The sequence below is a fragment of the Micromys minutus genome (genome assembly GCF_963924665.1).
Source record: "Micromys minutus genome assembly, chromosome: 7".
Taxonomy (NCBI): domain Eukaryota; kingdom Metazoa; phylum Chordata; class Mammalia; order Rodentia; family Muridae; genus Micromys; species Micromys minutus.
Window position 1 is genome coordinate 66,879,269 of NC_137976.1, and position 17,679 is coordinate 66,896,947.

General features: G+C 40.4%; 1 protein-coding gene across 1 annotated transcript in view; it reads right to left on the reverse strand.

Annotated features, from left to right (window-relative positions):
• The window catches only part of TPRG1 (tumor protein p63 regulated 1), a gene marked incomplete at both ends in the record, with an annotated part of 100,576 nt that overhangs the window by 59,177 nt on the left and 23,720 nt on the right, over positions 1-17,679 (reverse strand). The window contains one exon of the mRNA XM_080919604.1: positions 2,083-2,259. Within this exon, the coding sequence (XP_080775730.1) occupies positions 2,083-2,259 (177 nt within the window). The remainder of the gene's footprint in view (positions 1-2,082; positions 2,260-17,679) is intronic.

Sequence of the window (17,679 nt, forward strand, 5' to 3'; positions counted from 1 at the left end):
TAAGAACAGCACAATGCATATATTAACCTCTGACAACGCAAAAATAACAAATAAGAGGCTAATTAAACCTGTTCTGTGCTTTGATGAGAAGAACGGAATAAAAATAAATAAATAAAACATAGAAATATCCAGAGGTGTGTGAGGAAGAAAATGATGCAGGGGCATTTCAGAGTGCTTACCACAGAAAGATGGACAACTGAATGAATCAAATAGAAAAAAAAATACTTATAGCTGGCTGAATATTTCCCTACTCAAGCAAATTCCAAACAAAAAAGCAACTTATCCATGTTTAGAAGCTGAACTATAAACTCAAAACATGGAAATGTATATTATAACTCTGTTCCAGATAGTGCCTTCCCCAAAAAGACAAATTTAAGAACCCTAACAGAATGATAACTCTTATGCATAAGAATCAGGGGCCTTAAAATAAGATTGTAGAATAAAGTTGTAAGCATTGTGACACACTAGGACAAAATATGTACAACGCAGGATAGAAAATAGAAGGTACATCCTGACACACAAGCATCTCTAAAACCAGAACAGACAAATACTTTCTCTGATCAAAAAGTTCATCTTACAGGGAAAAAAATTCTCCCTTCACATTCTTGTAATGCAAATTGAATGAAAAATAAATTCTTTAACCTAGTTGACTGGCAACGTAAGAAAGTTTCATTACATGCAATGTAGGAAATGATACCCTCTTTTATCAACATTTGCACCTCATGTGGCAGGCATTTGACTATCTTTGTGAATTGGGATTTACAAGACTTTGATCTAACAAATCCCACCCCTGGAACTCTAAGTTACAGATGTGTTTGCACACTTATGCAAAGTCCCAAGGCAAGAGTATTTACAGACATAAATATCCACTATGAGAAGCCAGCTAAGTAGTTGAGACGGTCACACTCTGAAATAGTAAAGCCTGGAACTGATGTCCCACTGCATAGATTTTAAAGATGTATACACAGGGATGTTTTGGTACATTATATCTATAGAAATTTTCTTCAAAAGTGGGAAATAAGTTACTGGTGTCAGTGTAAAGAATGGTAAATATCTGGAGAGGATCTAAAAGGTGGTCTGAAAAATAAATATTTTGTAACATCTAAATATAATTTTCATGTGTAATTTTTTTTTAAAACCTCCTGTTGTAAAAGCCAATAAACTAAATGAATTAGTTACTTTCTGTACCCATGAAAAGGGCAAATTAAGCACAACTCTTTGATAGGGTAAGCTTTGATAAATTAAATCATATGCTTGTTCAAGGTTTTCTCAGTTCTCAAAGCACTCAATGTGCCAAACCTAATGCCAGATACTTAATAGAAAACAAAGATGGTGGTGCCTACCTTCTGTGAGCTCACAGTTCTATAGGAAGAACCTACTTTTGCCCATTGGGGAAGATGGCCAGCCTAGGACTTATATCTATTATGTCTAAAAGGGTTGGAGAATACCTTTCCAAGATCATGCCTTTCCAAGATCAACAAAGCAACTTACCCAGGTCATCACTCCTCCTCTGTAGACCTCAGCTGGTCCCTTGTTAATGGTCAGAGACTATTCAGCTCCCAGAAGGAGTCTTAAAGAAATACTCTGTTGAGGTCTATCCATCTGGTTTTACAGAACAACATGAATCACCAACCATACCACATGCCACCAACCCTGCCTTACTGTCTGAGCCTGTGCTGTTTCTCCCTCTTGGAATACTATTTAACTATCAGCCTATCTGGGTGACTCCTACCCAGCAGCAAATACTGTCTTAAGTGCTTCTCCAGGGAAACCTTCTCTAATTGTTTGCCATATGAACTAAGAAAGAACCTTTTCTTTTTATTCTAACAGCTCTCCCCACCTAAATACATTGAGCTATTTACTTAGGTTCTTATTCTAGAGTACCAGTTTGCTTAAAGTCACATCTGCAGTGCTAACCATCAATTAGAAGCTAACTCAATACTTTGATGAGCTTAAATGGAAAGATTTCCCTTCCTTTCTGCTTTCTTCCATGCTGTGTTACTCAATTGACCATGTTATTGATTTTCTTGCATATGGATGCCCTGCTTCAGAGCTTCTTCAAGTCTGAAGCATTATACTCACTTGTCCAGAGACATCCCTGGGAAAACAAACTTGCCCAGGCAGATGCGGCAGATGGCACTTAGGGGAACCTGCTGTGTCTGTACACAGCTGAGCATGATGAAGTCATATTTGCAGATCAAGAGCGTCTTGTCTGTGAGTAGCAGGATCTTCTCTTTCTCATTGTTCCAGTGATCAATTCTGTAGGGTCAAGCACAAGGAAGAAGAAATTATTACAGAGCTTCTTGAGTTCTAATAACAGTGTTCTGTAAGACATCAAGTGCCGCAGAGAAAAGAGGGCTAAGAAATACCTACTGACACTCTCTGTCAGTCTGCCTGAGGTAGAGGAGATGAGAAAAGAATAAAAAGGCAAAGCAAAACAAACAAAGAGGAAAATGAATATCTTATAAGCACAGAGTTGAAGATGGTTCCCCATTAGATAAACTCATCTGGGGAAGGCAAAGCCTTTGCCTCAATCAAATTGTGTTTCACATCCTCCTTGCTCTCCCGGAAACCCTCATGGAGCATTCCTCCTCCAATGATACCTGCAACTCTGACTGTACCACAATGTCTTGTCCCCTAGCAACCAACAAGCTTACACGAATCTCCAGGAACCAATATTAGTTATGAGGAGATGAAACAGAGATTTAAGTACAGACTGCCATGATCTCAGCCCATCTCACCACACCCATCTGGCAAATTGATAACCAAGAAACTGAACAGCAGATGCTTGGCAAGTATAGACTTATTTGATTTGCTATTAAAGTGAGGCCTTTTCAGGGGTCATGTAAAACATTTTGGCTGCGAATTAAGAATCCTGAAAGAAAACGGGAAGGAAATAACAACAGTGCTTTCTAAGTACGAGAAAATAATTTCTGCATGTTCTCTATTTTCTACAGCTCTTGCCTGTCCATCTAGTATAACTGTCGAGATATAAGACATTATGATTTAATGGTCTGGAGCAATGGTTTAACAGTGGGTACCATAAGGACACTGGGCATACATGATAATTACTGATTATAGAAGGTGACATAATTCAAATAAGTATGGGCTATCCACCCTATATGTAAGAAAATGCCTGAGGAAGTGTATATGTATATATATGTCTAAGTGAATAAGTGGATGTCAAACTCAACTTTGGATCCTTTGTGGGAAATGACTATGTGAGTAGAAATGTGAATTTTTATCACTAAATAACCCTGTATGACTAGACTTTAAGCTTCCTTTGTCTTAAATAATTTGTCTCTAAAATGGACACAAAACCTAGCTCATTATTCTGTGGGGAGGACTGTGGGAAATGACTCCATTAGGGTTCTAAACTTAGCAGTGCTTAGGAGTAATGTGGACACTGGTCACTAAGGGGCTTTGGGTGACTGACTACATATGCCACCTTCTTTGTAGTATAAAGATGAGTAAGAGGAAGTAAAAGGGGGACATGGGAGAAGGAATGGGGCATGCATGAAAGAGGAAGTTAGAGGTGAAGATAAAAAGTAGAAAAAAACTAAGAAGGAATGGGCACAGAAGCTGAGCCCATGGCAAAATGGCCATGGTTTGTTTACAAGTCTTGGCTTTCCATGTGTCCACAAACCTCTGAAAGAATCACAATATGGCGGAAAGAAAGAGCATTGAGCGCAAAAGGTCACACTGAAGTCTTGGTTCTGTGGTTTTTACCCATGCTATTCAAGTGACATTCAACTTCTTCCCTACTAAAAGATAATTCTTGATAGGTAGCTTCACATGTTCTGTTTTAAGAAGATGGACAAACTAAGATGTCTTATCAGCTCTCTACATAAACGTTGCTAAATAGATCATACCGATTTAGGAGTATACACGGCTGTCTAATAAACCAGACTTGTTTTTAGTCTGAGAAAAAAGTAAAAGAAGTAGAAAAAACCTTCAGCGTTTGGTTGAATGGTTTTACTGAAAATGTCAGCACTCCATAATGAGATTTATTTTAAAAGGTAAAGAATTCTGGGCAAAAGGAGAATTCTTTTTAGGAACACAGCGTGCTCTGCTGTGACACAGACTGCATAATTTATGTGTCAGAATGTCTGAATTCAAGTAAACACTCAGGTCTATAAATAGCTCAGGTCACCATCTCCGGCTCCTAGGTGGTGGTGTTTATTTGGACTTGAGTCATATCTTCACTCCTTAAAGAACTCAGGTAAACACTGAACCACATCTTCCCATACTCGCAAAGTTCAGACAGCAATAATAGCAACCACAGAAAATGGAGTAACAGCCACACAAGACTGCTGTTGCTTGGGGAGATTACTAAGGCCTGGGACCTCAATGTTCTCTTTTGCTCCTCATGATAACCCTTTAGACTGAACGTAATCAGTCCTGTTTTAAAGATGCACAATCTGAAACGGCGTACTCAGTATGGTACACACCGCAGGTTCGTATGTAAAGGGCCCTGAAAGAAATATTAGGACACCCAAGCAAAGCTCAGATTGGACTCTCTCTCTCTAGTAACACATCCACAAAATACCCTTAGTGTGTGTGCAAGTGTGCTCAAACACCTTCCTGAAGAGATATGTCCCCACTTACTAGTGCATGAGTTGTGCTCTCTAGCAAACTTCCCCAAACCCACATGATTCCCAGCCATGTCCCCTTGCACTGTGTCTTGTCCTGGGAGAGAACTTGCAATCCAATTCTTCAGGCTTCAGTCCTTGGAGTTCTTCTTTATAGGTAACATTCCACCTTCCATCCAAATTCTAACCTTTTCACTAAACACTGTCTCTAAACCACCCCTTCTCTCCACCTCTGCCATCACCATCCCTGACAGGTAGACTGTTGTCCCGAGATGGAACCACAACAAATCCTTCGTGTTTGGTTCTAGTGACCATCCTGGGCTTGCTTTACTTACATCTGCTCTTTCTGCCAACATTCTCACCCTACTTCACTGAGGGCATTCCTGTCCTGAGTTTTGCTTTTGGTTCATTTGTAGGTTTGTCTTTTGGGTGGTTATTAATTGCTTGCTTGTTTGCTTGTTTGCTTGATTGCTGTCTTTCTTTCTTCCTTGATTGCTTGCTTGTTTGCTTGCTTGCTTGCTTGCCTGTAGAAAAATTTTCACTCACTCTGATTAAAAAGCTTAAGTAGTTTCCTGTGGCTTTCATGACAAATGAGAGAACAGGCTGTCCTTAGACTTTTGAGGACACTCTCTCTTTATCTCCTAAGTTTTGGGGTTCCAAGCATGTGCCACGATGCCTGAAAAGTAATGCAACATTTTAGCCCCACTCTGCAAGGGTGGGCTCCAAGAGCTTCATTCCAGACCCAGTCTTTGTACTGCATCTTTCTTTTCTGATGCCACTGATGTTTTTCTGTTTGTTTGTTCTAGTTTTAGTCAGGTTTGTACTACGTCCACTTTAAGAGCTTCTGTATACATGTTCGTTTACATACTGTTTTTGATTGCCTTTGCTAGGCAATGCCTAAACACTTGAGCTCTACCCCTGCTTGCTACAACATAGCCTGGCCTCTGTGAACACGTCTAGTCTTTCTAATATGTAATGAAAGAGTGCCATGATTCCCTTTCTCCCTGAGGAGATCTTCTGCTTATTTTTATGACTATATAATTTATGTCAAAATTCACTCATTTTGTACAGTATGTTCATGACACTCATGCTGTATGGGAGTTCTATCATGATTTTCAACAAACTGAAACAGCCCCCCCCCATAAAAATAGAACATTAAAAATATCAGTGCATTTTGGGAGAATGCTTGAGCCATCATAACGAGAAAGAATGAGATGTAGAGGTGAAGAGCTGCAAGTATCAAATCCTTTAATATTCATTATTATTGTGAAATGATGGATGTTCAAAATATTTGTGTGTGTTATACTTACTGAACTCAACTTACCTATTTATACATGTTTATATGTACAAGTATATGTTCATATATGTGTGTATTTGTATGTGCATATAAAGAGAAAATACATGTGTGTATGACATTTTACATACACAGAGAGAGAGAGAGAGAGAGAGAGAGAGAGAGAGAGAGAGAGAGAGAGACAGAGATACAGAGAGAAACAGAGAAGAGACAGGAAAAGACAGAGGAAGACTGAGAATATTCATAGATCTCTGTCTTGCATGTAGAGATCAGAGATCAAAATTAAGTGTCCCAAGTTGCTTCTCCAATTTATTTTTTGAGGCAGGGCCTCTCGCTGAAACTGGAGCTCACAGATTGGCTAGAATAGCTGGCCAGAATACTTCAGGATTGTTCTGTCTCTTCCTCCCAGTGTAAGATTATAGGCATTTGCCACAGTGCCCAGTTTTTATGTGTTTTCTGGGGATATGGACTTGGCTCCTCATGCATGCATGGCAAACTCTTAAATGACAGTTGTTTTCCTAGCTACTAAAATAGTTACTTTTAAACTTAGAAAATATTTCCATTTCTCTGATTGATAAGATTACTAAACAGTTTTCTTTAATTTAATTTTTGGTCATTTTTATTCTCTTTGCAAGCTTTCTCATGAACACTATAACTGACTCTGAAATTAGGTTGTTTGGTTCCTTGAATTTTAAGTTCTTTGTGTGCTCCAGATATTAACCTATACAGGATGTGCAGCTGACCAAGATTCCTTCCACTCTGTGGACTTCTTCACTTAATTGACTGTTTCCTTCACAGTGCAAAACCTTTTTTGCTTTAGGATTTCCCATTTGTGAATTTTGGGGAGTGATTCCTGAGGAAACAGAGGTCCTAGTTTCAGATCTCATCTCATGCCAGCTAATGTGGTTAAGATGACGGAGAAAAACTGATGAGAAATTTCAAGCTGGTAGAGCTACCAATGGAAACTGGCGTGACTGGGTCTCGGAAAGCTAGAAGTGGTCCCATCATATGATCCAGCTGTGCCACTCCTGGCATTTACCCAAAGGACTCAATGTCCTATCCCACGGGTCCTTGCTTACTTGGTCATGTTCACTGCAGCTGCATTCCCAATGGCTAGGAAACAGATGCAGCCTAGATGTCAGTCAGTCCACTAATGCACATAAAATGTGATGCAGAAGTACAATGGAATTCTACTTAGATACCAAGAAATTAAAATTGCAGGTAAGTGGATGAAATCGCAAAACATGATACCGAGTGAGATAGCCCCATCATAGGAAGACAAACACTACATGTTATCTCTTATTTATGAATCCTTGCTCTGGATCTTTGGGTTTGAGCATATAACCTGAACCAACAATGGAAGCCATGAAGGAAGAACAGGATCACAGAGGAGGGGGTGAGGAACTCAAGGAGAAGAGATAGAAGGACTCAGGTGCTATGAATGAGGAAGTGGAGAAACTAAGGGAGGTCTTAACTCAGAGGAGGGAGGGAAGGAGGGAGACTATGACAGAGGATGGAGGGGGGCGGAGACTAGTGAGTTTAACTCAAAGGAAGGGAAAGGGGGGGTTGATGGGTTGACATTGAAGTTCAGGGTGACTGTTTCATAATAATGTCTTCTGGGCAGAGCAGATACGCTGGTACCATAAGCTCTCAACAATCCACCTGCTTTCATAAGACCTGCACAGGCCTCACCAGGCAAGAGACCAATAGGATGGGATGAAGAGCCATAGAAGTGATGCTGAAGGAGGAAGAAATGCTCATTTTCCCCGGGGACAAGATCCTAATCCTATGTAATCGACTTTTAGGACATAAGGACAGCATTAACTGGCTTCACCATCCCTGCTCCCTCTGCACACACACACATCTGAACAGGTCATTAATGTGAGAGGGAAGGGTGTGAGGGACACATAAGGAGTAGAGGGAGCTCATTTATACATTTCTTAAATGATTTTCAAATAAAATAAGCATTAAGACAACTGAATGAAGGGGCTGGAGAGACAGCTCAATAGTTAAGAGCACTGGTCACTCTTCCAAAGGTCCAGGGTTCAATTCCCAGTAACTACATAGCAACTAATACCTGTCTTTAACTCCAGTTCCAGGGGATTTGACACCCTCATGTGGGTATACATGGTGGCAAAATGCAATGCATATAAATTAATAATAAATAAAGCACTTAAAATGTTGAATTCAAAGATAGAAAATACAAACTATCATCCGAGTTAAGAAACTACCTGTTGCATGGACCCTTACCCTCCAAGTAGATGTCATTTCTTCAAAAAATACCAACACTGTCTTCAGTACCTCTCCTATGACCCTAGTCACAATTGCCTCTGTGTGACAGTTTAATTATATGCTGGTCTAAGCAATTGCTCACATCATGTATTGAGTGGACATTATTCTAATGAATTCATACCATTCCTGTGTCTCTGTACTGTACCCAGCAAGTTCTCAGCAAACACGAAGAAAAGAACAGAAACACATGACCTGTCTCCTTCTGTAGCACACATTCCTCCCTGCCATCACTTCCTTTTTGCCACTGTTCCAGCACCAGCATCCCTGTGATCTCAGCAGGTTGATTGTAGCCTCTGTGACCAGGTTAAGAGAGCATCTGAGAACTTCAGCTCCGGTTTCCTGAGATGACAAGATTCACCAGCAGAGGGCAACAGCGAACTAGCAATGACAGGCCATACCAATCCTGCAAGTTACAGGGCCAGTTATCCAGTGACTCAGGTCGTCCTGGCTACTCCTGCAGCCCAGACCTGTGCCCAGTGATACTTCACTTGTTGAGTTGTTCTTTTGAGACTAGGAAATCAATTTGCTGTTTGTAAACTATTTTCTAAAGATTTTCTTTTAATTGTCTCTTTTCCCCTCTCTCTCCTCCTTCCCCACCCTTGTATCTGTCTGTCTATCTGTCTCTGTCTCTGTCACTGTCTCTGTCTCTGTCTCTGTCTCTGTCTCTCTCTCTCTCTCTCTCTCTCTCTCTCTCTCTCTCTGTGTGTGCATGTGTGTGTGTCTGTAGAGAAAGAAAGGGGCCATATCATAATACAGGCATTTCTCTTTTTTTCCCTGATGCTTATGCTTAATAAAGTTATTATCTGTGATCTACAAGTCAAATCAAGTATGCTGCTCAAACCCTTGAAGAGAAGAGGAAGGTAGCATCCTGCCTAACCCAAAGTTAGCAACCTAGGGGGGAAACACTGAATCATTCATTCCTCGTGCATTTCTTGAGCATCCATCCACTAAGTTCTAGAGAATGAAGAGCATCCAATTGGGGCTTGTTCTTCAAACACAACCAGGTGAAAACTACATAGCAGTGGAGCAAAGCATCTGCACCTTAAGTTAATTGGAGTCTTGCGACGTGTTTAACTATATCACCTCCATACATTACTTTCAGTCACTAGGTTAGTTTTTCCCTAAGTCACTCTAGTTTGTTTAAAATAGGAGAGCCTCAAAAGAAACATGGTTTTTAATAAAAATCCAATACCATAAACCTTCCCTAGTCCCAGGTCTCCAAACATGGCTGGTTGTGATTCCCTTGTGTTTCCCCACTACCCTGAGCCACCAGTCACACAATGGGCTCTGTACTCCTCATGAGGAATCCTGAGAAGGTCTTACTGCCCTGACACACATAGCTCTGTGTTACGAGAAGGAACACATTCAAGACAGAATATCATGGTGCTCAGTCGTATGATGTGACCAGAAGAAGATAGAAGAAGGTAACTCAGAACCACAGGGGTAAACTGTGGTCTTAAGATTCCTTACCCACTGCCCACAGGAATGAAAAAAAAAGTGTCTGGCACCTATTCCATGCCCTGCAGAAGGTTCTATTAAAGCATGCCATTTCTACAGTCTGGTAAAGATCTTAGTGATGGGAAAACACAAGCTGAAAAATCTGGATGACATTTTCTAAGGTGAAAAAGAGAAACACTCAGGAGAATGTATTTCTTGAGTGTTTTTTTTTTTTTTTTTTTTTTTTTTTTTGCATGCACTTAATATTGGGCAGGTGGCATATGTCCCACAAGAAACAGATAGGAAGGGAATAGGACATAGCTCAGTTGATAAATTGCTCCCTTTGCAGACACAAGGATCTAAGTTCAAGTCCTAAAACCTACATAGGAATGCTTTGTGTGGTGGCAAGTTCTTGTAATCCCAGCACTGGGACAAAGATGGGTAGATGTGTGGAGCCCTGATAGCCCACCAGATAAACAGCATATCTCTCAGTCAGAGTTCTAAGCAAAAACAGAGTCCTTATCTCAAAAAAAAAAAAAATCAATGAAGATGGATGGCAGGTGAGGGATGAGTCTAGCTGGACAGTCCCCACTTTACAAATTTCCAGTGTTTTCCAGGAAGTTCCTGCATATTAGTCAGAAGGATGACAACACTTCTGCAAAGCATTTGCATGTTCAGCAGACACTTCCTCTTCATCTCTGGATTACTCATGTGAGTCCTGCAATGTTAGAGCCTTTTGTGTGATAGGAAACCCAATGGTACTCCAGGAACCAGGAGCCCCTGGGATGTCCAAGGCGAGGCAAAACTTCAAAACACACACACACACACACACAGAGAGAGAGAGAGAGGGGGGGGAAGGAAACACCTAGAGACAATCAAATACAATGTCAGGTGCTACAATAATCTTTACTAGACAACGCTCACAAATTAGTCACATTAACTTTTTGGTGTTTCTTGTTCAAATCAACTCCTATGTCAAAGTGTTAGATTCCAGGGTAATAGCATTAGGAGGTAGAACCTTGAGTAGTGGTGTACTGGCTGGTTTTGTGTCAACTTGACACAAGCTGGAGTTATCAGAGAATAGAGCTTCCCATGAGAAAATGTGTCCATGAGATCCAGCTGTAAGGCATGTTCTCAACTAGTGATCAAGGGGGAGGGCCCAGCCCATTGTTGGTGGTGCCATCCCTGGGCTGGTAGACCAGGGTTCTCTAAGAAAGCAGGCTGAGCAAGCCAGGGGGAGCAAGCCAGTAAGTAACATCCCTCCATGGCCTCTGCATCAGCTCCTGCTTCCTGACCTGCTTGAGTTCCAGTCCTGACTTCCTTTGGTGATGAACAGCAATGTGGAAGTGTAAGCTTAATAAACCCTTTCCTCCCCAACCTGCTTCTTGGTCATGATGTTTGTGAAGGAATAGAAACCCTTATGAAAAAAAGTGGTTAGTTTTAGACAAGGTCTTAAGAGGAAAGCTTTTTTGGTAGAATGTACACCCTCACAAGGAAAAGACACAGGATTCCTTTTTCAGCTCAAGCACAACTAGAAGCAACTTCTGCTGATCAGAAACAAGGCCTCGAATGAGAAGCAAGTGATTTAATTAACTGGCATTATCTTATACTTTGAGCCTCTGGAGCTAACGAAAGAAATGTCTGCTGTATCACCCATCCAATGTACAGTGTTCTGTTATGGCAAACTAACAAGACAGCAAACTAACTTGTAAGTAACATACCCAGAATTCATACAAGATGTGTTTAACATATCCTTGAACTTGCCACATTATGGTACCACCATCCATGGGTAAAGACATTAAATCTCTCCCTGTAGACAGTAAAGGTTGCTGAGTGCCTGTGGATATCTGTATATGGATGCTCCTCTGTATTGACTAATGAGACCTTTACCATGTTCTCTGTTCTCTATAAAGCATATAATGTAATGAGAGGAAGAGAGAAGAAAACTGGGTGTTATGTAGAGTTTTAAATGAAATGCAGATTTACGCAAGGTGCAACTGACATCCACTACACAGTTAACATTCACTTGACATCCCTTTTCAACAAATCTTTCTCTGTGTGCATCAGGTGGACTGCATCCTTAAGACTTTTGATAGCTCTGTGAGAAAGCTCACAAGAGCATCACATTTACAAAAAAGGAGCCATAGCATAAAGAGCTGAAGTACCTTGCCAAGAGTCACACGGCGAAACACTGTGGGTTTGGACTCAATCTACCTCAAGAAACAGTGCTTTAAGAAATTTCTCTATTTATTTTATTGATTGATTAATTGATTGATTGGTTGGTTGGTTGGTTGGTTGTATGTGTGTGTGAATGAGTGTACACATAACACAAAACATGCTATGTCAGTGTACAGTTTATAGTCTTCATTTTTGTCTTCCCCTATGTGGGATCCAAGAATCAAATTTAGCTGGAAAGCTGTTGTGATGCATAACTTCACCTGCTGAGCCTTCTCATCCCACCCAGCCTACGCTCCCATTTGACCAATCTGTTGAAGAAAGCCACCAAAAGCCACCTGGAGAGGCAAGGCTTTTATGTGGATTGTGTTTGAGGGATATCTTGAGAGATGGTCCAGAGGCATAGCTAGATAAACATTTATTAAAATTAGAGAGAAAAAAACTGTGACCCCCCAATACAGAACTTACTACAGGATGACCAGCAGGATGAGATGTGTTACATATGAAATTATCAAAATCATGGAGGGAAAATCATTCAAAGACTTGGCTGGAATTCATAAAGTTTTTTTTTTTTTTTTTTTTTTTTTTTTTTTTTTTTTTTTTTTTTTTTTGAGACGGGGCCTAAACATCCACCACCCTTACAAATGAAACTACATGCTGGAGGAGGATTTGTGGTGTGGTGATGAACCTAATGTTTCCAGGACCTGCTCAAGGAGCTGGAGTCATATCTAGAAACACTCAGCCCTCTTGGTAGCTGCTCTTTGAACTGAGTCCTGAGGGGTTTTTGTAGGTAGCATAGAAAAAAATGTGCATTTACATAACCTTTTATGTTGGAATACATCCAAGGATTTCTAAGTATTTCTTATCGAACCCAGAGAATTAGTCTTTCGCTGTCCTAGGCGAGGAAACCAAGATGAAAGAATGCTACTGCTTCATGTCACAGACCCAACCTAGTCTGGGACAGAGAAAGCAGCTTAAAAATATCTATTTCTTTTCTCATGTCCCTTCATTGAAGACGGTCTATATGAATGCAAAAACTTTATCAAGCTTCTTAGAAGCTAGGACTGTAGCAAGACAACAGTCTTTATCTTTGGCTCTCTTTCAAATGCTAGATTGAGAGGAGAAGCCATCTCTCCATCACATAGGCCAGGAGTGACAGAGGCAGCTCTGTCATGTGCCAGTCATTGAGATCATACCAAAGTTACCATTGCTTTCTGAGATTCAACCTCCATGTCCCAAAGGAAGACAATACTATCATATTACCTAAGAGCTGTGTAGGGATCTTGTGAGGATAAAGAATGCTTTGTACACAGAACATAATGAAACACAAAGCATAAAGGAATTACTTAATTATAATTGTCTAGAAATACAATCACAATGTAGGCGATGATTTCCAAATTCCTTGGACATTGTTGAAATACGTATTGGATTAACAAACCAATTAGTGAATGATTAAGTCAAACTCACTTGAAGAGAATATCTCAAGACTGGCAATGTTTTGCAGATATACAAAATGCCTATTTTCAACTTTCTAAACATGCTAAGATAGTTATTAATTCCATACATATAAAGCAAACTTCTGTATGTTTGTCTGTTTGTCTAGCATGGCTATCTTAATTTCCTATATTGGTTATCGCATTCGAATTCTAAGTCAAATATAAGCAGTATGTGAGATCTCCATTAAAGAAGGCCAGTGTGGTCTGCTCTCAAAGGTAGGGAGTTCCTCAGATGGAACATGGTAATCAGATGAATGGGAGCAATTGTGTCCCACTCATTTAGAGAGCCTGAGCAGACCAGCCAACAACAGACTCCTATATGAGCAGAACCCAGACCTCCCAAGGCAGCAGGCAGTTCAGGATGAAGGCTCAGAAGATAATTAATTTTTACCAATTTGCAATTGCACTTCCTGTATGTAATGAAGATTCTTGTTTAAGAATCAGTACAGGTGCACCAGGTCAGAAGGCACTGTTATTCTTTCTCATCACCAAACCACTATGTGTTCAGCTATGAGCTTAAGAATGGTGCAGATGCAACAAACACACACCTATGATTCCTCCACTTACATTCCAGGAGGAGACATGGATGGATGAGGGTGTAGAGTTCTGACAAAGAGGGATTGATGAGGAGCTCGGGCCATGGTTTAGCAGTATGTTGGACTGACTGCTTTTGTAGAGGACTTGCGTTCCCTTCCCAGCACACATGTGATGGTTCACAACTTGAGTTCCATGGGCCATGATAAACAGGTCACCATGGCCTCCAATCATACATGCAGTACATATACATTCATGAAGGCAAAAACACTCATATGCATAAAATAAAAACAAATTTTAAAGCAGCATCTGGAGAATATCTGTGGGAATAACATTCAATGGAGAGACTCTGCATCCCCAAGATGCATTCCAGATAGAGCCATACAGGACACAAGAAACAGGGAAAGAATTTAAACAAGAGCCAGATCACAATAACATACTGAAATGGTCACAATTTCTTTGACACTTACTGCTTTTCACATTACATGCCTATAGTATTCTCCTCTACAGATGCAGGAGTCATGCCTCGGTAATATAACTTGGGGCTAGCATGAAGTGACCAAGGCAACAGCACGTTCCACACTCCAGCTATTATGTATCCTGTACTGGGAGACTAGTTTTCTCTCCCCACAGTGATACCAAAAAGACAGCATTTTAATAGCTACACAAAGAAAGGAATCTGGAAACACCCTTCTCTTTACTTTCCCCCACAAAATTAATGAATAGATGTTAAATCACTCCAGCCATCGACAGCGCACTAGGAGCTTGTAAGAGATTCAATCCCTGGAGCATCCTCTCCTCCCCTGAATTCTCTTTAAGGAATTCACTTGAGCAGAAGCCAAGAACTCGACCCCATGGTGAGGAGCTAGAAGGAGGAGGACAGAACAGAAGCACAGAACAGAACAACTGCACACATCTCTCATCCTCCACTATTTTCTATTTATTAAAAGACAAAAAAAAAAATGTGCTCAATGTGGTCTATTAATTATGGCTCTCTGGGTACAGAAAGTCCAAACCAATCAAACCCAGGAGGAGGGTATATGCTATAAAAATACATGGGGAATCCCACTGAAATCCAAGAATGGGAACCATGCCCAGATAGGATCCATGGGACCCGGAAATTCACAAGGAGCTAGAGATGGAAGATCTACTCTTTTAGAGAGGTAGTCTCCATCAAACTTTGGTGCCTCTTTTCCACTGCTCTGTTTCCTTTTTACTGGAATGGCCCTAGTATTTGCTGTTACTTTTTATTTTTCTATAATTGTGCCTTGCCTCAAAATCATACTTTACTTTTTATGCAGATCTGAATCTCTTCCCCTCAAACTCAGGAGAGAGAATTCTGTCCCATACAGGTTATCTGACTCATGTGAGTTGTCCCTTTGGTTTGTAGGCAGGGATTAGCCCCTGAGTCTAACCAGATGTGGCCAAGGACTGAAGTTCCACAGTGAAAAGCATTGGACCAGAAGGACCAATTCAGGACTTGAGACACACTACCCATTTTTCTGCTTAGTGAATCTAAGGTAAACCATCAACTTTAGTAATTCTGAAAATTCTAGTGCATGGGGTGTGGTGGTGAATGCCTTTAATCTTAGCACTTTGGAGGCAGATGCAGGTGACTCTCTCTGCGTTTTGGGCCAGCCTTGTCTCCAAAGAGAGTTCCAGAATAGCCAGGGCTATATGATTTGATTTTTGTCTTAAACCACAATTAACAATAAATCCTCATTCATTCTAACAGGAACTAAGAAGTTCCTTCTCTTTGTAGCTATGTTAGGCATCTGGTTGATGTTTTTACTTGTTTTTCTATTACATTTTGCTCCCTGGATTACTGACGATTATTGTTTTCTTATTGCCACCTCTTTTCTTTTTCTATATGCAGAGAGTGTCGCAAATCCAAGAGAAAGCTGGGTTTCCTAAAAGAAAAAAAGTGTGGTAACATGGAATACAAACCCAAAAGACATTATCTACCCCAACAGTCATGCACATCACAATACATAAAAGCAGGAAATTTGAAAAAGCAAGGCAGTGACTTCTGCAAAAATATATGCTTTTTCAGTAACTGAACACAAGGTACTGACATTGGAAAAGTGCCAGAGAAGAAATTCAGAAGTTCAGTTCTTAAAATTACCAGTAGCATTAAGAATATTCAAATAGATAAATACAGTAAGAAAGTCCATTTAGAACAAGGGAAAGAGAATGTGCAATAAGGATAAGAAGGTCTGTGCAGAGGAGCAGGACTCTTCAGTTCTGGATCACATGCATGCTATCTATTTAATTTATGTATTTATTTTTATTCTTCGAGAATTTATACATGTATACAATAAAACAAGATTCAATCTAATATCCTTTCATCTTTTTCAGCTTCCCCTGGATCTCTCTCTCTAACACACACACACACACACACACGCACACACACACACACACACACACACACACACATTTTCCAAATTTATATCCTTCTATTTCTGTTTTTTAATACCAAAAAGCCTGTTTAAACTGCCATGTGTATATGTGTATGAGGCCCTCTATCAATGCATAGACCACCTACCAGTGGCCACATCCCCAAAGAATGATGCTTCTTCTTCTATGACTTACCATCTGCCAATAGGTTTTTAGTCAGAAGTGAGGCCTTATGAGTTCTTCCATAATGTGTGTTCTAATTTGAGTTGTCTTGACCTTGTCTTTAGGATGTCACAAGATGTGGCTGCACGTGTGCAATGGCCATCCATGTCACTTCCGGAAGACAACATTTCAGAGTTCTTCTCCATCCTCTGGCACTTACACCATTTTAGTTCCCTTCTTATTGATGTTCCCTAAGTGTGAGTATGTTTGTGTGTGTGTGTGTGTGTGAGAGAGAGAGAGAGAGAGAGAGAGAGAGAGAGAGAGAGGGAGGGAGGGAGGGAGGGAGAAAGAGAGAGAGGGAGGGAGGGAGGGAGGGAGGGAGGGAGAGGGAGAGGGAGAGGGAGAGGGAGAGGGAGAGGGAGAGGGAGAGGGAGAGATAGGAGGAAGGTCGTTGACATAGATGTCCCATATCCAGCTGAGCACACACAGTAACTTATTCTCAGCACAAGGGGAGAGGCAGAATCTACAGCCTAGTCAGCAAGTTCTAGGCTAGTGGAGAGATACTGTCTCAAGTGCATGTGAATGCGCATTGAAAGCAACTGAGGATTTTTTACTTTTTCATTTTTGTTTTTTAATTTAGAAATGTTGAAAATCAGAAGTATTGTAAGTTAAATATAATGAGAATAGTGAAAATGAACATCAAGCCTGGACAAAAATTGGAGAAAGAATATTAATAATTGAAGACAACACTAAGCAAGTATTACATTCAGGAAGCAACAACAAACAAAATAAGTGGGCAGTGGTGGTGCACACCTTTAACGCCAGCACTTGGGGGGTGTAGGCAGGTGGAGCTCTGTGAGTTCCAAGCTAGCCTGGTCTACAGAACAAGTTCTAGAACAGCATTGTGTTGAAAATATCACACCAAATGAAACCAAACAAAAAATAACGAATAGCCAAACATGGTAACTGTCTCCACTCTGGAAGTGGTAGGTCCTAAGAGAATGAAGTCATCAAAAAAAGATGAGGAGGGACACTCATCAAAGGAAAACTCTATCAAGATAAACTCTCAATCCTGAACATCTATGCTCCAAATATAAGGGCACCCACATTCATAAAAGAAACTCTACTAAAGCTCAAAGCATATATTTTACCACACACAATAATAGTGGGAGTCTTCAATACCCCACTCTCATCAATGGACAGATCATGGAAGCAGAAATTGAGCAAAGACACAGTGAAATTAGCAGAAGTTATGAACTAAATGGTTTTAACAGATATCTATAGAATATTACATCCTAAA